The following is a 22,057-nucleotide window of genomic DNA, read 5'->3' as shown; positions in this document are numbered from 1 at the left end:
TTTTGTTTCATTCACATGTTTAACACAAACCTGAACATTTAGTGTTTTGAGTTCTTCTCTCAAACTGAAAACTCTGTTCCACCTTGTGATGTCATTTGGTCATACAGGAAGTGCTCCACTGCGTTTTTAACTCCATACACCTTCAAGTGGACCTACCAATCTCTACTGAACAAAAAGTAAATGGAGCTCTTAACTTAAACTACCACTACATGACATCACAAGGTGGAACAGCATTTTGAGCAGACTAATGAAGTGTTACCAAACATGTGAATGAAACAAAACACAATTCCAGGTCTGTTTTTGAGGAGGGAACATAACATGGCTAAAAGTTCACAAGAGTCTGTTCTGTTTAATATAGAACCTTTTAAAGATTCATTATGTAACTTTTCTGGTGAGGGGAGGTACTGCCTGCATATCTCCATGGAGATGAGCAGTTCCACACTATGGTATAAATCTAAATTACATATCTTCGAGTTGCCTGTCTCCATGAAAAGAAGTTGTCTTATTGTGGAACATTTCAGGCATAATAAAATCGCCATGGAGACAAGCAGGTAGAGAACCCTCCACCATTTCTGCCAGCACAACAAACACTTCACATACACCTTGAGTCTTTTTATTACAAAAACATTTAGTTGATGCTTATAAAACAGTAAATGTGTGATGATAAATATGTGACGACTCTGTTCAGATCCTGGTTTGAGGAGCAAGTTTCTCCACCTGAATCGTGACGTTGGAGAATCCAAACTGTGAGCAGAGCAGGTCTGAGGCTCTCATCAGGACCTGCTGCGAGTCTGAGTCCTCCTCTAGGGAAAAAACAGAAGTCAGGTTAGATCAGAACTTTATTTCAAAAGAGTGAATCTAAACAGGGCTGGCAGTACTGGGAGACGGCTCAGAATATCAGCTGCCACAGGGGGGCAGTAGTGGCTCCAGACACTTTAGATCAGGGGCGTCAAACTCATTTTGGTCCGGGGGTCGAATCCAACCAACTTTGATCCCAAAGGGGCCAGATCAGAAAACTCATGTCATATAAACCCCTAAAATAACAATAAGTTCAAATATTTGTGCAGAGAAACACAAACCTATTCTATTCTATTCTATTCTACAGAAATCTTTTTTAATTGATGAACTCTTTCTTTTACAAAATATTATAATATTATGAACAACCTGAAACTTTAAGAAAAATGCAATTTCAACACAATGTTTTAACACTAACTTGTATGTAAATAGGAATAAGTAAATTTTTCTTGGAAAATCCTGCGCTCATCGTCAACTTTTCTCATGTTGGACATTTTTCTGATGAGGGTGTCACGGTCAACAGTCAAAACGATCGTCCTTTAAGAGCGTTTGGAAAGAGACAAGTCTTCATTTGTGCTGCTCTGGTGGGAGGGGCCACGTACAGAGACGCTGGAGACGCTGCTGTGATAAACACCACAGAAAATGAACAATATTTTAATGGAAAATATAATTAAAATATTTTAGTAGAAAATCGATCAAGGGCCAGATTAAAGGTCTTGGAGGGCCGGATCCGGCCCCCGGGCCGTATGTTTGACGCCTGTGCTTGTGTGTGTGTGTGTGTGTGTGTGAGAAACTGCTTCTCAGTGGCCTTTGTGTCTCAGTGCAGTTTAACAGGAGTCTTAGTTAAATCTCATGATATGATGTTAAAAACTGAGCTCAAAAAACAAAAAGTTTCTAAATCTGCTCTGTGCTCACCCACACTGCCCAGTATGATGTGGTGTGTGAGTGAATGTCAGTGGTGATCAGAGGGGTTGATGGTGCAGATCGGAAGCCCCAGGGCAGCTGTGGCTACCATCACTGAGTGTAGAGTGAATGAAAAATACTGTGAAGCGTCTTTATGTGTCTTTAAAGATGCTCTATAAATCCAGTGCATTATTATTCATCTCAATCTGCATAATGTGATTTAATTTAACATCATCTGGGCTCTGACCTGTAATAACATGCACGGACAGCAGGGGGAGACTGAGGCTGAGGCCCCACACTCTGAGGCTGTGCACAGACACGACCCCAGACACGGACAGCAGGAGGGCACGCACTGACTCCACCTGCACGTGCTCCGGACACGCTGGGAACACACGGGATTACAGGACTTATTTTATTATAGCATCAAATACAATCAAATAAAATGTATTTAAACACTGAATTAGACGACAGCAGACACAATAGACATGTTACTCTACATTAAAAGACACACAACAATGACCAAAATATAAGATTGTGTACCTTCCATGAGCACTCTGAGGACATCTTTAATGACCGGAAATGTGGTCCATAAAACCAGAGCAGAGAACAGGAACGTACAGATGGGGTCAGCTGCTTTATACTCAGGCTGGAGACACACAGGATATGATATATGACAAGAGGGCATCTGACACATACAGTGATATAGTAGTAGTAGTAGTAGTACAGGAGCATCATACACACAGTGATATAGTAGTAGTAGTAGTAGTAGTAGTAGTAGTAGTAGTAGTAGTAGTAGTAGTACAGGAGCATCTGACATACACAGTGATATAGTAGTAGTAGTAGTAGTAGTAGTAGTACAGGAGCATCTGACATACAGTGATATAGTAGTAGTAGTAGTAGTAGTACAGGAGCATCATACACACAGTGATATAGTAGTAGTAGTAGTAGTAGTACAGGAGCATCTGACATACAGTGATATAGTAGTAGTGGCAGTAGTAGTAGTAGTTGTAGTAGTAGTAGTAGTACAGGAGCATCTGACACAACACTAACCCTGAAGTGAATGACGGCCGCTGCGAGCAGTACGCCCACACTCTGCAGCAGGTCTCCGAGCACATGTATGAAGGCAGCCCTCACACTGGCGTTGGTCTGGACCCGACCGTGAGCGCCAGGACCACGAGAGGGACCGCGGGCCGCCCTCTGAGTCCACTCTGATTGGACGGAGCTGTGGCTGTGGGAGTGAGGGGAGCCGGGCTGGTGCAGGATCAGCACCATTCTGAAAGAGGAGGAGACAGAGTGTTTGTGGAGCAGGGTTCAGATGACAACACAATGTTCTGTGGAAACCAACGAGGTGCAGCTGAGATGAACACCGTTAAAATCAATATACTGAGTTCTTGAGTTTGTCACTAACAGAAATGACCAGGTTCAACATTTGTGAATTTACATTTTAGATATTTCATGGCAAAGTGCAAAGTTATCAAGAGAAAATCTGTCCTCGCCCCATCTGGAGTATGACATCATCACATTGAAGAATCTGAAAACAACCAGCAGTTTGTGGGGATGACCCTAGACCCATGAGAACATCCAGGAAAATGCCCCAACAGATCAGTGTCAGACAGTGGAGCGTGGAGGAGGAGGTGCTGGAGGGACCATCATGACAGGACAAACCTTCAGTGGGATCATGCTCCACCAGAACAGAACTCGAGTGTCTGATATCAGAAGTCTTCAGTGTCTACAGAGGGCTGGTCTGAAGGACAGAGGAGCACAGGAGCAGTAGAGACCCAGATCTACCACACCAGACGAGGGCCCCTGAGACTGTCCAGCACTTAAAGAAGCTCTGAGACACCAAGAGATGGGACCATCAAGAAAAAGGAACTCAAGAAACAACAGCAACTCTTTTTACCACGGGTCAAATCTTGTAACTTATTGGAAGGAGCATCAGAGCAGTGGTCTGTATACTGTAGTGGATCATTCAGATTGGTGCATTTGACAGAGCCACCTGACCTTTGAGAAGGCTTCAGACATGACAAACAATCATTTTAGGTAGTGCATTCCATTGTGTTCTTTTGTCAAACTCTAAATAATTATAAAATACAGATAAAATAAAACTGTAGAGCCTTGCACTCGACACAAAACACTACGGTGCAGGACACATTTTGAAAGCTCATTGCGGCACAGGCAGAACGAGACTGCACGATGCAGGAGCAGGCGGGTGGGATGATAAACTATAGTCCTGCAAACTGAGTGTAAAGTGACATATACAAATGATTCATGTCTATCATACATCATTTATGCTGGATATTTTATTTTGGCATTAATAAAAACATTTTAAGCAGCCTAAACTTGCAGATGTGGTCTAATCACTCACACATTTGAGACAATTCCTTTCCACTTCTCCATGTTTGATTGAACTTAAGTGTGTTAAGTGGTAGAAGTATTTAAATATGTGGTTAAATGTAATGCCTGTGATCTACTGGACCATTTCAGAAGCAGAAGTCCTGAAAGCTGCAGTTTGAACATAAAAATTCCAGGGGCTCAGAGGAGACCTGGAGAAGGACTGAAGGTGAAGGCCTCAGTGGTGTCTGTGGTCAACTGAGCACTCAGGGCAGTGACCACCAAACTGGAGGAGCTACAGCAGATCCCAGGAGAAACATGTCAGTCCAGAAAAGTGGAGTACAGGAACAGCAAAGATACTGCAGAACCCTCAAGCTCCCAGACCTCTGAGGACCAGAGCTTGGACAAAGGATGAGACCAGCTGCTGATTACTGACATGTACATGACACATTCTCACTACTCACAGCACATTGACGAGCACAGCGCAGGCAGATGTTATTAGCATGATTTTGGTGTCTATGTGGAACTGTCCCTCTGAGAGTCTGAGCACAGCAGCCCAGAGCAGAGCAGCCGTGACCCCCCAGATGGAGAGGACGGACACGAGCATGGCCAAGATCTCTGGGAAACAGGAAGTCCTCAGGTAAGAACACTGTTATTAAGTGGTCATAGAAAAGTGTGATGTTCAGGCTGACCTGCGCGGTGCCACCCGAACGTCATGGTGTCTGTGGGTGATCGAGCAGACAGCCAGAGGGAGCAGAGAGAGAGAAGCACGCTGCACACGTCACTGAGGAGGTGAGCTGCATCTGTGAGCACGGCCAGACTCTGGGACAGGTACCCTCCTACACAGAGGTAATATAAAGGTTTGTGTTAAAGGTTAGGTAAAGTTTTGTTTTTATTTTATTCATGAGTTACTGAGTTTGTGTTTCATCTATTTGAAAATGTATTAATTAAACAGAATTTATATATATTCATACGCAGTATTTTGGTTCCAGACACATAGTTGACCAGCAAAAGAATATTAAAACATCAAAAATAAAGTGAAGAAAACTAAATTTAAACATCAGTATAATGGTCAAAATAAAACACAATAAACCTCAAGAGATTTCAGACTTCTTTAAATGTGAATGCTCCTGAGCGCGTTGTAATTTCATATAAATAACATACGTATACGTTCATGTGTTTTGCTCTTCTCACCGATGACCTCTCCAGCCATAAAGAGGAGGCCCAGCACACAGGCCAGCCACAGCTTCCTCCGAGCAGCTCGCCTCGACTCCTGTCCTGCTCCCAGAATCCCTGGAGTCCCGGTAGACTGGTTCAGACCCTGGTTTAAATCCTGGTTTAGATCTTGGGTCAGATCTGGACAGACGCCTCTGGAGGACCACGGGGCCTCAGCACTGCTAAAGTCCTCCTCTGAGTCCCAGGGAGTCTCCTCTGAAGAACTCCGACTGAAACACAGAAGATTAAGAAAAACAGCAGATACACAGAGCACCAGACAGCCCAGAGGTAAACTACTGTAGCCACAGCTGCCCTGAGGCTGCTAATGTGAACCTCTGACCCTTCCAACCAACACCAGCACCCACACACAACAGTCTGCACTAAAGTCACTGCTGCTGCGCCGTTATGTTCCCTGGGTTTCCCAGCAGTCTCCCATCCCCGTACAGCACTAACCAGGCTCAGCCCTGCTCTGTATGGAAGATCATTTGTTCCATCAGATTTTTCATTTTAAATACCACTGAATTTCTTAATACACGGAATACTCAAGTATTTTAAAGATTTTAAGTATACTTTTTCAGTACATTTCAAATTCAAAATAAAAATTTCACTTTTTAAATATTCAGCACAGATATTTTCAATTTCTCACATTCAACAGTCAAAATTCGGAGTTTAAAATTCAAAGTGAAAAATTTCACAGCAAAGAGCCAAAACACCAAGACAGAAACAATCGATCCTGTGTGAGCGAGGAGGACAGAGGCTGTTTCCTATTGGCTCCTCTCATCTGTGGGCGGGGTTTACACTTAAGAAATAAAAGAGATGAGGTTTGGATGAGGCAAATTCTGACCAATCAAATCACTTCACTGCACCATTTCCTGCTTAAGTTAGATCGGATCATCTTGGATCTTTCCTGCTAATTTTCTTCACTGCGAATTTTGACTGATGAATTTAAGGACTTGAAAATATTTGCACTGAATATATAAAAGGTGATTCTAATATATATATATATATACGTGTGATATATATATATATATATATATATATATATATATATATATATACATATATATACAATATATGTATATATATGTGTGTGTGTGTGTGTATATATATATATATACATATATATATACACACATATATATATATACATATATATACACATATATACACACATATATATATATACACGTATATATATATATATATACATATATATATATATATATACATATATATATACATATATATATACATATATATATACATATATATATATATATATATATATATATATATATATATATATAAATAACAGGGAGAGAGAGAGAGAATTTTTAACACGTTGAAAATGTACAAATATAATTTCAAAAAATAATTAAAATGTTTTTTAGTTGTTTTTTTTTCCAGAGTTCAAATTTCAAATTCAAAATCTGATGAAACACTTGATCTTCCACAGCTCTGCTTGGTGGTGGTCTGACCTCAGTGGACATGAATATGTTTAATGTCATACCATGGAAGATTTCAGGCAAAGCAAAACCACCTCAGTGGAGAAGCAGATGACAAACCTTTCACTATAAGTTACCAAAAAATCCATGATTACGAAATAATGTAGAACTTCTACTTCTTTCTCACTTATTTCTGAATTATTGGAAAGCCCTGGGGAAAGATTTTCCCCGACATCTTGCATTTGAAATAATCTGATGTCTAATAATTTGCCTCTTACCATGTGTGGGGCTCCAGCTGAACATCTATCAGTTTTTGTTTCTCCAAATCCTCAGTTTCCATTATAAAAACTAGACTTGTCTTTGGTCCATTGAGTTTGATTCTGACACCTGCTCCAGTCTCATCAGAGAGTTTTATCAGGAGAGGAGGAGATAAGCTCCACCAATGGAAACTCAGGAAAACAGTGAGTCGAAAGGCAAAAGAGGCAATACAAGAACAGTTTATTTTATTATAACTTTAAAATATGATATAAGAGGAATGTGGCATGATTGACAGCAGACAGACTGTCTCAAATTACAACAGGCACTTTCAAAACATGTCAAAATAAGATATTCAAATAACAGTAAAAACTGAACAATGTTTAAAATGCAAATAAGAACTTCATGTTCTTTTGATACTGATGCAGCTGACGTCATCAAGTTTCCCTAGGGTTGATGCTGATGCTAGCTGGTGGCACTGCTCTGTCTCAAGTTTTCTGATCTATATTATTATGTTGTTTCCTCATCAAAAAAAAAATTAATACCTGGAGTTTCATTCACATGTTTCACACACAAACCCTGTGGACTCACTCAAACAGAAAACACTCTGCTCCACCTTAATAATGCAGGATTACCCAAACATTTGTGAATGAAACAAAACTAATCACAACTCCAGGTCCATGTTTTTGAGGAGGTAAGAACATTATAACATGACATAATGCTCACAAGAGTACATTTTGTGTCAATTTAATAATCTTTAATAAAATAAAATCCATCCACTACGGTGAATTTCAGTGAATCATGACTATAGAGGAATTTGTACGCAATGGTATTTTTTTCACATTTATATTTTAAACACTGACAGTTTTTTCAATCATTGACTTTGCATTTTTAACCGTTTAAAATGTTATAATAGATAGGACCAGAGGAGGAGGAGAGGGTCAGGGAAGGTCAGATGGAAAAGAGGAGAGAGTCAGAGGAGCAGAGGAGAAGGTCAGAGGGTCAGAGAAGCAGAAGAGAGGGTCAGAGGAACAGAGGATGAGGAGAGGAGAAGAGGAACAGAGGATGGAGATTAACATCGTTTTTTCAACATGGAAGACTGAAGATTTCAAGAAAAACCCTGAGAAGACAAAACCAAACAGTGCAGCCCCATTTGTGAAAAGTTAAACTGTACATGTGACGCTCAACACAACATTTAGAAACACACCCAGACTGCAGACGTGAGCTTAAAAGACTTGAAATCTAAATGAATCTTGTTTGGACTTTTCCAAATTACTGCCAATGCATTGACCAGTCAAACGATTTTTGACTGGGCAAATTAAGTGCAATTTTCTAAATAAACTGTGTAACATTTGCGCTGGGGAAGGGTCTGTCACCTGCTACATAGAAATGTCAAAGTTTTGCCTAGAATGTTCCAAAAGTACAGCATTAATTAATCTTATTTAAGTTTCAACTATTAAATGTCCTACTAAAAACACCTTTTCACCAACGTTTTCCCCATGGAAGCAGCTAAATCTATAATGTAATGCCATACTGTGGAATATTCCAAGCACAGGAATGTCATCTCCATGGAACAAGCAACCTTAATGCTCCACCAGAAAATTTACATAGTACATCTTTAAAATAAGAGAAACAAAATATACGAACCAGTGCGATATTTATTAACCTGCAATGTGAGGGGCTTGTCTCCTTGGAGATTTTATCATTTGCCTGGAATGTTCCACAGTATGGCATTAATCTCATATATTGCACTGTTGCATTTATTCGATTACAGCTATTTTTAGTGCAACAACAACAACAACAAAAAAACGTTAATAAAATACATTCTTACTGTGAATGGGGTTGTAAGATCGTCCCTTAGTTTAATGCCACAATTTGGAACAATCCAGGCCAGACAACGGCATCCCCATGGAAACAGGCAGCCGACCGTGCAACAGAAAAGTTACGCAGTGCTCCTCTAACTCAACAACGCATTACTCTAAGATTAACATTCCAAGTTCAAGTAATTTATCCCATTTTTGCAGTGGCAATAATTCAAAATCACATTTATAAAATTAGATGAAATACTATAGATTTGAACCATCCATATACAGACAAATATACAGAGATAAAAAGGTGTAAACCCGACAGTGCTTTTAAATATCCCAGTTACATAAGGCACAAAGTTCAGACCTTTAAAAAGAAGCATGTCTCAAGTCCTATTAAATGTTAATGTTGTATCCTAAAGTATCTGTGGTAGTTTAGTTTTTTGTTTGTTTTTTTTTTACTGAAACTGGCTTTAAAAAGGTGATTTTTTCTTTCTTTTTTAGGACTAAGCACTTCAATGAGAGGTAGCTAAACAGCAGCCAGCATGAGTGAGGAAAGAGTTTGTGTACCAGGACTAAACCAGGACTAAACCAGGACTAAACCAGGACTAAACCAGGACTAACCCAGGACTAACCCAGGACTAACCCAGGACTGGCCAAGGTCTAAAGCAGCATTGATGGATACTGATCACTGCAGACCTGGAAAACCCAACAAGAACTGCATTAAACTGAAACTGAACCAGCACTAAAGCAGGTTTAACCCAGGTTTAACCCAGGACTAAACCAGGTCTAAACCAAGGTCTAAAGCAGCACACATGTATAAGGACCACTGCAGACTGGGAACCCCCCTCAAGAGCTTAATTAAGTCAGGAATAAAGTAGGACTAAACTAGGACTAAGCCAGGACTAAACCAATTCTAAACCCAGGTCCAAACCAGGACTAAAGCACGTCTAGCCCAGGACTTAACTAGGACTAAACCAGGACTTGCTAAGGTCTAAAGCAGCACTGACGGACACTGACCACTGTAGACCTGGAAAACCCTACAAGAACTGCATTAAACTGAAACTGAACCAGCACTAAAGCAGGTTTAAACCAGGACTAACCCAGGACTAAACCAGGACTAACCCAGGTCATATTGTGTGCTTGAGTTTGGCTTAATCCATGTATTATGCATCTAATTTGCATATTAATTTGCCTCGGAATTAAAGTCTAAAATATTTCCCAAAGTTATCAGACCATTTTGGCAGCATCACAATTTAAAAATATCGTTTAAAGTGCACGTTAATCAACTTTTCCCTATGCGGTTCCCATGACAACAATAATAAAAGGATTAAAAAATAAATATTTGATTGGCTAATTGTCAAAAATCTACATTGGCACATTCAGAGAGCTGTGTAAACCACCAGAAACGCTGTTTAAAGTCAGTCTGTACGTGGGGAAGTTGCATAGTTAAAATCACCAAAGGGACCTCCAGAGATGAGAGGGGCCAAGGCTGAAGTCTCTGCCCAGTTTTGGCGTCCCGGGGTCGGGTAGACGGGCGCAGAGGGGTGGGTGTTGGTGCTTCATTTGTCTGGGAGAGCAATGGGAGGGTTACTGGGTCCAGCTCCGTTTGCCGCCTGAGGTTGGATCACGATGGGCGTATTTTCACCTGCAAAGAACAAAGAAACTTAAACTCTGCCCCCAACCACGTTTCAAATGGAGCTGGTACACTGGGCGGGGCCTGGAGGACTAAAGGGGAGAGTGAGGGGCGGGGTCTGGAGGACTAAAGGGGAGAGTGAGGGGCGGGGGTCTGGAGGACTAAAGGGGGAGTGAAGGGGCGGGGTCTGGAGGACTAAAGGGGAGAGAGAGGGGCGGGGTCTGGAGGACTAAAGGGGGGAGTGGGGGGGGCAGGGTCTGGGGGAATAAAAGGGGAGAGTGTGGTGGGCAGGGTCTGGGAGACTAAAGAGCAGAGTGGGGGTGGGGTCTGGTGGACTAAAGGGGAGAGGAAGGGGCAGGGTCTGGAGGATTAAAGGGGGGAGTGAGGGGCGGGGCCTGGAGGACTAAAGGGGAGAATGTGTGTGGGGGGGGAGGACTAAAAGGGAGAGTGAGGGATGGGGTCTAGGGGACTAAAGGGGAGAGTGATGAAGGAGGAGGGGTGGGGGTCTGGAGGACTAAAGGGAAGAGTGGGCGGGGTCTGGAGATATTTGTAATCAGAAATATAACATATATTAAAAAAAACATATATATTTAATACAGTGCGTTAGGTAAGCTTTCTGCTAGATGGTCCATCTCCTACTTGTCTCCATGAAGATGTTACTGCTTTGCCTGGAATGTTCCACAGTATGAGATTTAACTCGTTTATCATCATGGAGACAAGCAGCTGACTCCACCAGGCCAAGCTACAGGTTAGAAGTGTATTCACAATAAGGATGCTTTTTTTTTTTTTTTTGAACAGGCAGAAATAGAAAGAAGCAGGTGGCACACACTCCATCAAAACTGTAACACAGTGGAGCTTTAAGACATGGCAGAAAACAGAAATGCAAAAAATGTTAAGCAAACGTATCATGATACCAAAGTAAAACGATAAAACCAGTCAAATGCACTTGAAGTAAATACATTAGTTCATGAGTCATTTTTCCAGTTCTCTGCATGAGACCGCCAGTTTGGTAGCTACTGTTAGTCTGTTATTTCAACGTTTTGCGGCAGGATTAGTAGCACAAAAACATGTTCTATCCTGTGCATAGTTAGACCAGTATTAGTGAAGCAGCAGCAGAAGAGGACTATTGAACCTTTACCTTCTGCTCGGTCAGAGCTCGGCTGAGTGATTATAACAGAGTCTTCTTCTGCTGTGGAACAAAATAAGACTAAGAAACTCAGTACAAATTAGAGCCCTCGGCTGATATGGGCACCTCGAGGCATATCGGCTATCGGCCGATATGCTTGCTGATGGGGCCGATATTTCACGTGGGCATGTGATACGTCGTTAAAAATCTTAGACTCTCTACATTATGTTCATTTAATCCAATTTACAGACAGATAAATGTCCTAATATGTGGCTCCACATCAGTATTTATCTACGGAGTCATTTATCCGTGCGTGTGTCCATATTGTCCCTGAACACACCACAGAGTCGCTTCACTCACGTGTGTTTGTTTACATCCGCAGACACAGATCCAAACACTGAGATTATATTCTTTTTACGGGCAATCGGTTTGAGTCTGAATTAAAAGGACATTTATTAGTGCAGATTTGTGATGTGAGAGGAGCCTGTGTGAGCGGTGAGTGTTGGAAATATGTCGACTTTGAAGCTAGTTTTTGTCATTCGTTATGGATTAGCTGCTGTAGCTCCCGCACATAAACAGACTGTTTTCTATTGGTCTATTGTAAAGTGACTATATTGGCCGTATATTTGTTACTGGACCTGCACTGATATGGAAATGAGCTGTGAATAGACGTGTGAATTATGACATTTGCGCATATAATTAATTACCGCGGCGCGCACGTATTTACGGCTAAAGGCTAATAGCGCTAGTTTCTTTACTAGTTATGGGTCCGTCGCGAACGAAATGACTCTTAGAACGCGGCTCTTTGAAGCGAACGACGGGAGCCTGATCCTTATTGGGAGCCGTGTTTTCTCTTTCTCTCACTTTTTTCCTGTTCACGCCGCGTGCAGACTTGTGGTTTGACAGCGGCAGCGGCTGAAAACGAAACTTTGAGAAATTTGCGTGTACATAGGATAAAAAAAAACCAAAAAAACAAAAAAAAAAACCGAGCATATTTGGCTGTAGTTTAGCATAAAATAAATAAGTCCTGGTTTAGACCTTTTTCAGTCCTGGTTTAGACCTGGTTCAGTCCTGATTCAGTCCTGCTTTAGACGTGCTTTAGTCCTGCTTGCAACAAAACAATCTGAAGAGCCACTTGGGAGCCAAAAGAACCAGCAGCTTTTAGTGAGCCGAGCCAAAAGAGCCGGTTCTCTAAAAAGAACTAGAATACCCATCACTAGTGTCTAGAATGTGATGCAAAAATGCCATTAAGTCAACCTACTGTCTGTAAATATGATGTAAAGAGGCAGAATAACAATAAATGTTGCCTAAATAAACCCAATTTAAAATCCACCAGAGCCAAACCTAAGTTTTTTAAACAATTCAACATTTACAGTGAATTTTTACATCACTAAATATATCGGTGATTATATCGGCTATCGGCAGCGCCGACTCCCATTATATCGGTTTCATATCGGCCACAGCAAAATCCATATCGGTCGGGCTCTAGTACAAATTAGTTTTTTTTTCCCGTTCCCTGTTAAAAAAAAAAACAGGAAATATAGACCTGGATTTGAGGTCAAGTTACAATGAGAAAACAAGGCTGTTACTTTTCTACTGAAAGTCAATAACACTATATTTAAAGTTTAGGAGAAAGAGGTACAAAAGGTAAATAAAAAAGGTTTTGCTCATCTTAAGGCTATGTTCAAACTACAGGGAACAGATAGAGATTGGAAAAGTTTAGACCTGCGATTCCCAGATAACTGAGTTTGAAATAGGGATGGGCATTCGATGAAATTTTCTTAATCGATCGTCGGAAGAATTAACGATCGATTATCGATTAATCATTAACGTTTTTATATTAAAATGATCATCATTATTATTACTATCTGCACTACTAATCTGCATAAATAAATTCAACTTTACGACATATAAACCGTAACGACTCAAGAGCCACATCAGCCCGTTTGACATTATAATGTGTTTAATTCAGTTTAGCGCAACTCTCACAGAAACAAAACTTAAAACCGCATCGCTAATTTGCATAAACTCAGCGAAAATAAAACTACAGCTCTTGTGTCGCTGATGCGGTCAGTTTCTGTCGGATTAAAAGACATGACTCAGTGGAATACAGGTTAGTGTGACCAGATTTGCATTTGTCAAAACCAGGACACCGTACGGGGGGAGGGAGGTGGGGACTCATCATCGACATTGTGCGACTCTCACCTGGCAAAGCTTTTTCCCACTGGACACCGAAACATATGTGCTGCTTTGTACACTGTGCACATGGACTCTCACTTGTCCCGAACGCAACAGAAAGCCTGGAATTTCTTGTACAAGTCATCATTAAATATGCATTTGTGCTTCGGTACGTTGCAAACTGACCGAATGTTTGTGTCTCGCTCCTTCTGATGCAGAGACACATGTACAGACCTGTTTGGTCACACTACACACAGCAACCTACATTCGGTTTGTCGATTAAAATTAACGTAATCGATGAAATTCTTAATGATCAATTATCGATTAATCGATTAATCATGCCCATCCCTAGTTTGAAATTAACTTTACATAAGTTACTTGCTTCCTTTACTGCTTTAAATCCGTATTAAGCCTGTATACATTATGATATGTACTGTTAACATACGTTTGAGAAGAGAACCTTATTGTTTTTAGGGGGTCCTGTACTGCATTTTGGGTGCAATAAGTCCTCTGGTCTTATTGTTTTTTAAATTTAAATTTTAACTTTTGTTCTCTTTTTTTATTATTATTATTTATTATCATTCATGTATTTTTAGTCCTGACTTTCTTGTTTTTATGGTTTCATTTATTATTATTTACGCATTTGTTATTCCTGACCTTCTTGTTGGCGCAGTTCGTTCTCCAGGTCCTCGGGGTCGATGTAAGCGAAGTCCTCCTCTTCTTTGCCAGCACATTTGCCACAACAGAAACAGCAGCAGCATAAACAGCAGCAGCACGTGAAGATGGTGCAGCAGATCACCAGGCCCTGAACACAGTGTAAGAGAATATACAGTAAAAATCAACAACAATATAAGAGAATATACAGTAAAAATCAACAATAATACAAGGGAGGCGTCTGTGGGGTCAGTTCATCACTATGGAAGCAGTTTATGAGGAGCCCAGCTCATATGACATGATCATTATATCCACAATGCAATGTGTGTATGTGTACAGGCCCATGAACATTTGTGTGATATTGGCCACACATGAGAATGTCTGTGTTTACTAGTGTGGAACCAAAATGGCATTCTTCATGAGTTGTGTGTGTGTTAGTTGTGTGACTGTAGATGTGCGTGTTGTGTTTCACGAGAAAAACAAGAAATGGAAATTATTTTTGTTCCAATTAGAATTTTAACAGCTACACTGAAAGAGAAAGGAACTGTTAGAATTAGTGATTATCTCAAAAACTACTATTTGACTATACAAATGCATAGAATTATAAATAGATCATAATTTTTCTGAGATTTTGAGACACTCCCGTTGCTCTAGCTCAATCCTTCGTGGAGTTATGACCAAAAACACATATCTGACCTTGACTACCTTGAACGTCAGGTGACCTTGACCGGTTTCACCCTGTAACATCCAGTGTGCCCCGGTTATGTGTGTGCCAACTTGGTTGAATATTTTAGGCCGCAGATAGTTCAGAAATTGCGGAAATTGACGAATCCTTTATAATGGCGTGACATTTCAATTGACCCGCATGACTTCAAATGATCTCGGATCGTTACCAAACTTTTTTTGCGGCATCGAGCACAGGGGCTTGACCCACATACCAAATTTGGTGACAATCGGTTCATAAATGGCGGAATTATCCCGGGTGGACACACACACAGACACACAGGGTGAATACAAAACCCTTATTACCTGGTCAGCCCTTCGGGGACCAGGTAATAAGAGAATATATGGTAAAAATCTAAAGGCCCTGAATATAAGAGAATATACAGTAAAAATCAACCACAGTATAAGAGAAGAGGATATACGGTAAAAAGCAAGAGGCCTGAACAAAGTATAACAGAATATACGGTAAAAATGTACAGATCCTGAACACAATATAAGAGAATATACGGTAAAAATCTAAAAGGCCTGAAAACAACATCAGAGAATATACAGTAAAAATCTACAGGCCCAGTGCACAATATAATGGAATATATGGCAAAAATAACCGGGCCCTAAACACAGTATAAGAGAATATACAGTAAAAATCTACAGGTCCTGAAAACAGCACAAGAAAATATACAGTAAAAACTCACCAGGTCTTGAACATAATATAGACAAACAAGTGATTATACTGACACCAAACCATAAAGCAGAATTATCCCCAGAAAGTACAATATATAAAACATAAGCTGCAATAAACGATCACACTTTTATACAGCGCTTTTTCACCTTCGAGGCACTCAAAAAGCTTTACATCAAGAAACCACTCATCCACTCACTCACACAGCAGTGTACACAGACACTGGGGGCGAGGACCCAACGTCAGCATTCATCTGTGGGAGCTGGAATCACACCAGCCAACCCGCTCGACCAATGATGTTTTTACGTTGGGAGCGGGATTCGAACCGACAACCTTCGAATCACTGACAGACAGAGCTGGAGACATGTCAGAACTCTCAGGTGGAATTTGCTGTAACTGTCAGATTGCAGATTTGTTGACCTGGTACAAAGTTCTTCTCTGTCTGCACAATATAACTAATGGCCCTGTCACACCTTGACGATTTAACCAGTGTATGCCGATGTACCAGAATTTCCCTAAAACGCTAGCATACACTGAATTGTCAGAGTTTTTTTTTTTTTTTTTTTTTTTTTTGAGTTGGACGTATACATATAATGTATTACTATATAACGTTTTGATAACTTATATATAACTTATACCAACTAATGCTCAGTGTGTTGCCAGCATCTACAACTTATGCCCAACGACAGTCTAACTTATGCACAGCACACGGCAGGGTATCACCGACGCTCACGTGTCGTTGCCCTGCCGCTCAACGATTCACAACTGCACTAGACATCGCAGTAGCAACTAGGGATGGGCATGATTAATCAAGTAATCGATAATTGATCATTAAGAATTTCATCGATTACATTAATTTGAAATCGACAAACCGAATGTAGGTTGCTGTGCGTAGCGTGACCAAACAGGAGTCCGTACATGTGTCTGTGCACTCAGAAGGAGCGAGCAAACACAAACATTCGGTCAGTCTGCAACGTACCAAAGCACAAATGCATATTTAACGATGATTTGTACAAGAAATTCCAGGCTTTCCGTTGCGTTCGGGACAAGTGTGAGTCCATGTGCACAGTGTATAAAGCAGCACATATGTTTCTGTGTCCAGTGGGAAAAAGTTTTACCAGGTGAGAGTCGCGCAATGTCGATGACGAGGCCCCACCTCCCTCCCCCCGTACGGTGTCCTGGTTTTGACAAATGCAAATCTGGTCACACTAACCTGTATTCCACTGAGTCATGTCTTTTAATCCGACAGAAATTGACCGCATCAGCGACACAAGAGCTGTAGTTTTATCTTCGCTTAGTTTATGCAAATTAGTGATGTGGTTTTAAGTTTTGTTTCTGTGAGAGTTGCGCAAAACTGCATTAAACACATTCTAATGTCAAACGGATTGATGTGGCTCTAGAGTCGTTACGGTTTATATGTCGTAAAGTTGAATTTATTTATGCAGATTAGTGCAGATAGTAATAATAATGATGATCATTTTAATATAAAAACGTTAATGATTAATTGATAATCGATCGTTAATTCTTCCGACGATCGATTAAGAAAATTTCATCGAATGCCCATCCCTAGTAGCAACATTAATCAGCTCTTCTTCTCCTGGATCTATTGGCACGCAACTGGTACAGTGACAAATCGAAGAGATCAATGCTGATGTTGAACAGCTCGTATGTGTTCTCGTCTCAGCCTTGCTGGATCCTCCATCTCTCAGATGATCTGTGTAGCAGGTCGTACCACGGGGTCTGCTCACTATGAAGTGTGGAGGAGTACTGACGCTTTCCCCATTTTTATATACCAATTTCCCTACACGCTACCAATATGCCACATTCAGTAAGTTCTGTGTGGACGTCGGAACATGTCACATACGTCTGCAAATGTCAATATGCGTTGGAGATAAGTTCGATATAAGGTTCAAAGCATGTTACTCATAAGCTCTGGGTACACTAGACATTACCTCAACATATTTGGACTTAATTTGGAGTAACTTACAATTAACACAAGTGAACGTGTGTCAACGATCGCAGAACTTACCTACAACTTATGGCCCATGTATTCAGGACGTATAAGAGCACACTGACATACGTTGAGAAATTTTTAGCTTGCTCAAAATGTACAAACGTATGCCAGCGTGCTTCAGCGTGCTCAGAACTTATACAAAACTTACCTAGAACTTATCTGATGTACACCAGCGTATTTGCCAAAATGTGTATTCGTCAGCATACGCTCGCTAAATCGTCAAGGTGTGACAGTCCCTTAACAACTAAATTATACCTGACTGGGATTGAGATATGTCACATCATTGTACTTTTTATAACTGTACATAGATTTTATTGTTTAGTCTATTTTTGTATTGTGTGTTTTGTGTGTCTCAGGGACTGCACAAAGCATCTCTTCAGTGTTTTTTTGATTAATGCTCCCTTTAAAATAAACTTAAGAAACTAAACTAAAAAGAAGAACTAAGGTGAAGTGATAGTGGTGCCGTTATTACACAGACCTTGAACCAGCACTTGGACATGAGGAAGTAGTATTTGACGCTTTCTTCTCCAAACTGCTCCGCCACATACAGCCCCATGGAGCCGTACTCGTCGTAGATTCTCCGTTTGTTTTCATCACTCAGGATCGAGTTGGCGTTGTTGATTTCCTTAAACTTCTCGGCAGCTTCGGGGTTGTCCGGGTTCTTGTCTGGGTGATGCCTCAAAGCTAACTTCCTGTAGAGAAAAATATAAAAATATTTTATCAAAAGTTTGGTTCTTTATATTTACTACTTTCTACATTTTAGAGAAATACAGAAGACATCAAATATATGAAACAAGATCTATGGAATTATGTGGCACATAAAAAAATTTAAAGGTGCACTGTTTAACTTTTTGGTTGAGGGTCCGTCACCTGCTTGTTTTTATGGAGATGTCCACAGTGTGACATTAAACAGCTCTACTTTACATTTATTCAACTACAGGTGGTTTTACAGCTCAAAAATATCTAGAAAAACAGACATTCTGACTGTGAGCGGGGTCGCCTCTCAACAGATCTGACCTGTAACTTGGTCTGGTTTGGTCTCCCTGAAGATGGAAAGGTTTAATGCCATACTGTGAAACATTCCACGTTAAAAAAAAAAAAAAAGCGTTTGATGGACCCTCCACCAGTTAACCAAAGCAACATATATATATATATATATATATATATATATATATAAAATAATTCATTTATTACAAGCATGACTTAAACCTCAGGCTTCTTAGAATGTCGAACTGTCACTTGAAGGAAACTATTTGAGGACTTTAAACATTGACTAACCACACCCAGTGCTGCAAAGTTATTGTCTCTATCACTTCCTTTGTTCCTACAAGTTATAAAAGACAACAATAACAGTAAATATATGGTACAAAAGAGGGACAATAAATACAGAGGGACAGTGAATATATGATACAGAGGAAGAACGGTAAATACAAAAGGAAAGTAAATATATGAGTCTGATGGAGCAGAGGATCAGCTGGAGCACAGGAGAGGGTCAAATGGAAGAGGAGAAGATCAGACCTGTAAGCTCTCTTGATTTCATCTTGAGTAGCTCCTTTCTCCAGCCCCAGGACTTTGTAGAGACTGTCCCCAGCAGTGGACATCTTTCTCTGTGGTCTGTTCGGATCCTCCATGATTTATAAAAAAAAAAACTAAAGACAAAAATACACACTCTTGTACATAAGCTCCTGCAAGAAAGAGGGAAAAACAGAATACATTAATGAGAGTAAGAGGTTGTGGGTTAGACTCCTGAGCTCTCTGCATGTCGTCCCTGTGATACTGTGGCAGTGGTTGTCCTCATGGGAGGTTTTGTGTACTTTAAAACACTCACAAGACAATTAACAAGCAAAAGATAAACAATGAAGTTATGCAAATATTAGGGAGGGATTAGGAGAAGTGTTGGTCCATTTAGTACAGGATAAGTTTCACCTTTTTTCTGACTTCATCTGCTACTACTATTATTAATAATGGCATGACCACATTAAGAGTGGTACTTCCACATTAGTCAAACAAAAAAGGAAACAAGAAACCACATAACCTGAAAACCTGTGCAAAATTTAGGTTAAAGGTACACTGTAACTTTTCTGGTGCAGTTTGTCACCTACATATCCATCTCCATGGTGATGTTATTGCCATTAGACTGATCCATCTTTCGTTTATTCAGTTGCTGATTTGAATTGCTTCACTTCTTATTGTACTCGCCTCTCCACAGATCTATATCTACTACTACTACTACATTCTTTTATATTACCACGTGGTCTCACATACTGTGGAATTTTCCAAAACAAAAACTTTCTCTCTATGGCAAGAGGCTGCAAGTTACACAGTGTACCTTTAATTGGTGGTTTTCAGATTCTAGAATGTGTAGATGTTATACTCGGAGATGGGGGCAAAGACTAGATTTCCTTATTGATCACATTTTATTTTACCATGAAATATCCAAAAGGTAAATTCACAAATGTTGAATCTGGGATTTTCAATTATTGACTAAACCTTCAAAGTCACTGTATTACATTATTTTGGATTTTAACTGTTTAAATTTTAGCTGCCCCCCATCTGTATCCACAAATATTGTCCTACACAATGCGGTGATGTCATCTGAAAGCAGAAATTTGACCATTTCGTCAAAAAATGTGAACAATTTGTAGTTTTCACAATCTAAAATGTGATGATGTTCTACTTCCAGATGGGGGTAAGAGCCAGACTTCCCTATTAATCACATTGTACTTTACCATGAAATATCCAAAAAGTTTATTCACATCTCTATAAAGTAATATTTTCCTTTAATTTGCTACGTTACAACAAAAAAGCTAAATTTTAACAGTATTTACTTCAGCAGGCCCCATCTGTATTAAATAATATTGTCCTATAGAATGCTGTGGTGTCATCTGAAACCCAAAACATTTGTGTGAACATGCAAACTACAAATCTAGAGTAAACCATGAGATAAAATTAAAATGATCTGATAAAGTGATGGCAAAACTGAAAAAGAAAGCAAAAATGTATTTCAATGCATTTTTTTTGTTTTAAATTCATGCTGGTGTAAATTATTAGGGCTATTTCTTGTATAACTGTATGATTAACTGTGTAATGTATTAAAGTGATAATAAGTTAATAGCGATCGTTATGGATTTTGTGTCTTTTGTCACAAGTTAAGGTCAACTTGTGACAAACTGCTAAGTGCCAGAGCTAGCTGTAGCCCAACATGAGGTAACTAACTACAACTTTGATCAGAATAATCAAACGCATTTTACGTACTTGCTGATTAAAAGTCCGGTTCGTGGTTAATTTACACAGTCCCAGAGATGCCCGCTGATTGTCCTAAACGTTGAATCCATTTGTTAAACAAAAAAATATCGGATTTTCAACTTCATTTTGTGTCAAAAGTTTACAGTCGAAAAGCAGGAAGTGCCGCGATGACGTCTGCAGGCGTGGGGCTTCGAGAAAGTTTTTATTAGGTATTTAATTATTTTATTGGTTTTATATCTTTGTCTATGTCTTATCTTCTTAACTTTATGATCGCTCAGCGGTAAATAATATTATTTTATTTTATTATTTATTTTTTATATAATAAATTAGATTTATTTGGAAGCGCAGGAGACGGCTACTGCGTTGCTCTTTAAAGGTGCATTGTGTAACTTTTCTGGTGGAGGGTTTCAAAGTCCAAATTATTTTTTTCCATGGAGTTATTATTGCTTTGCCTGGAATGTTTCACAGTATGGCATTAACTCGTTCTATCTTCATATAGACCAAATCAGACCAAGTTACAGGTCAGATCTGTGGAGAGGAAACCTGCTCCACCCTGCTCAGGAGCAGTCAGGAGGGAAGCCACCTTGGTCACATTTTCAGATGACACGGTACTCTCCAATTTTGTCCCACGGTGTGAAGACAATCACTTGTCAAAAAACAAAGACATGTATGCATACTGTGGACTCCTACAAATACTTAGGCACAGTATTTGATTCAGAGTTAAGATTTGACTAAAACACATTGCAAAAAGAGGCCAACAGAGAATTCATCTGCAGCACAAACTCAACTCTTTTAATGTCTCGAAACCAATCCTGTATGCGTTTTATCATTCTTTTATTGAGAGCCTTTGTCAGTCAAAGACAGAAACAACCTGAACAACACTGTAATAATGTGCTCAAAGATAATAGGTGTGCAGATGCCCAAACTCAACTGTTTATGGAGCAGCAGGTTCTCCAGGAGGCCAAGTGTTTCATCGGCAGCTCAGATCACATTCTAAAAGAGAGCTTCTCCCTGATGGCCTCTGGGAGGCGCTGGTGCCACAAGCATGAAAA

General features: G+C 40.0%; 2 protein-coding genes across 5 annotated transcripts; both read right to left on the bottom strand.

The window, feature by feature from the left end:
• Positions 1–597: 597 nt before the first annotated feature.
• On the bottom strand, positions 598–7,167 carry LOC110166481 (proton-coupled zinc antiporter SLC30A2-like). Of its 2 annotated transcripts, none has more exons than XM_055154466.1 (8): positions 6,968–7,167; positions 5,194–5,474; positions 4,722–4,868; positions 4,494–4,647; positions 2,749–2,971; positions 2,239–2,344; positions 1,946–2,080; positions 598–803 (listed from the first exon to the last, which is right to left on the bottom strand). In XM_055154466.1, the coding sequence occupies exons 1-8, from the start codon at positions 7,027–7,029 to the stop codon at positions 685–687; spliced, it is 1,227 nt and encodes a 408-aa protein (XP_055010441.1). In that variant the 5' UTR covers positions 7,030–7,167; the 3' UTR covers positions 598–684. The 2 variants fall into 2 exon arrangements, with proteins under 2 accessions (XP_055010441.1, XP_020787382.1); XM_020931723.2 differs by having other exon boundaries at positions 5,224–5,474.
• Positions 7,168–7,170: 3 nt separating this feature from the next.
• dnajc5gb (DnaJ (Hsp40) homolog, subfamily C, member 5 gamma b) lies at positions 7,171–21,177 on the bottom strand. 3 transcript variants are annotated; one of them, XM_020931718.2, is made up of 6 exons: positions 21,015–21,176; positions 19,278–19,444; positions 18,238–18,451; positions 14,347–14,494; positions 11,524–11,571; positions 7,171–10,397 (listed from the first exon to the last, which is right to left on the bottom strand). In XM_020931718.2, the coding sequence occupies exons 2-6, from the start codon at positions 19,388–19,390 to the stop codon at positions 10,312–10,314; spliced, it is 609 nt and encodes a 202-aa protein (XP_020787377.1). In that variant the 5' UTR covers positions 19,391–19,444; positions 21,015–21,176; the 3' UTR covers positions 7,171–10,311. The 3 variants fall into 3 exon arrangements, with proteins under 3 accessions (XP_020787377.1, XP_020787376.1, XP_020787378.1); XM_020931717.2 differs by having other exon boundaries at positions 11,524–11,574; positions 21,015–21,175; XM_020931719.2 differs by lacking the exon at positions 11,524–11,571 and having other exon boundaries at positions 21,015–21,177.
• Positions 21,178–22,057: the final 880 nt, after the last annotated feature.

This window comes from Boleophthalmus pectinirostris, unplaced genomic scaffold, assembly GCF_026225935.1.
Source record: "Boleophthalmus pectinirostris isolate CB_2022bp ecotype Guang Dong unplaced genomic scaffold, ASM2622593v1 HiC_scaffold_10, whole genome shotgun sequence".
Taxonomy (NCBI): Eukaryota; Metazoa; Chordata; class Actinopteri; order Gobiiformes; family Gobiidae; genus Boleophthalmus; species Boleophthalmus pectinirostris.
Note: the sequence above shows the minus strand (reverse complement) of the source record. Positions and strands in the feature narration are given on the sequence as shown.

Excerpts from the sequence above, each read along its gene's own strand:
- LOC110166481 (XM_055154466.1), bottom strand. The coding sequence starts at position 7,029 with ATGGAAACTGAGGATTTGGAGAAACAAAAACTGATAGATGTTCAGCTG. Across the intron at positions 5,475-6,967 it reads CAGCTGGAGCCCCACACATG|TCGGAGTTCTTCAGAGGAGA; the intron begins GTAAGAGGCAAA and ends TCTGTGTTTCAG. Across the intron at positions 804-1,945 it reads GTCCGTGCATGTTATTACAG|AGGAGGACTCAGACTCGCAG; the intron begins GTCAGAGCCCAG and ends TTTTTTCCCTAG.
- dnajc5gb (XM_020931717.2), bottom strand. The coding sequence starts at position 19,390 with ATGGAGGATCCGAACAGACCACAGAGAAAGATGTCCACTGCTGGGGAC. Across the intron at positions 18,452-19,277 it reads GAAATCAAGAGAGCTTACAG|GAAGTTAGCTTTGAGGCATC; the intron begins GTCTGATCTTCT and ends TTTTCTCTACAG. Across the intron at positions 10,398-11,523 it reads GAGCTCTGACCGAGCAGAAG|GTGAAAATACGCCCATCGTG; the intron begins GTAAAGGTTCAA and ends TGTTCTTTGCAG.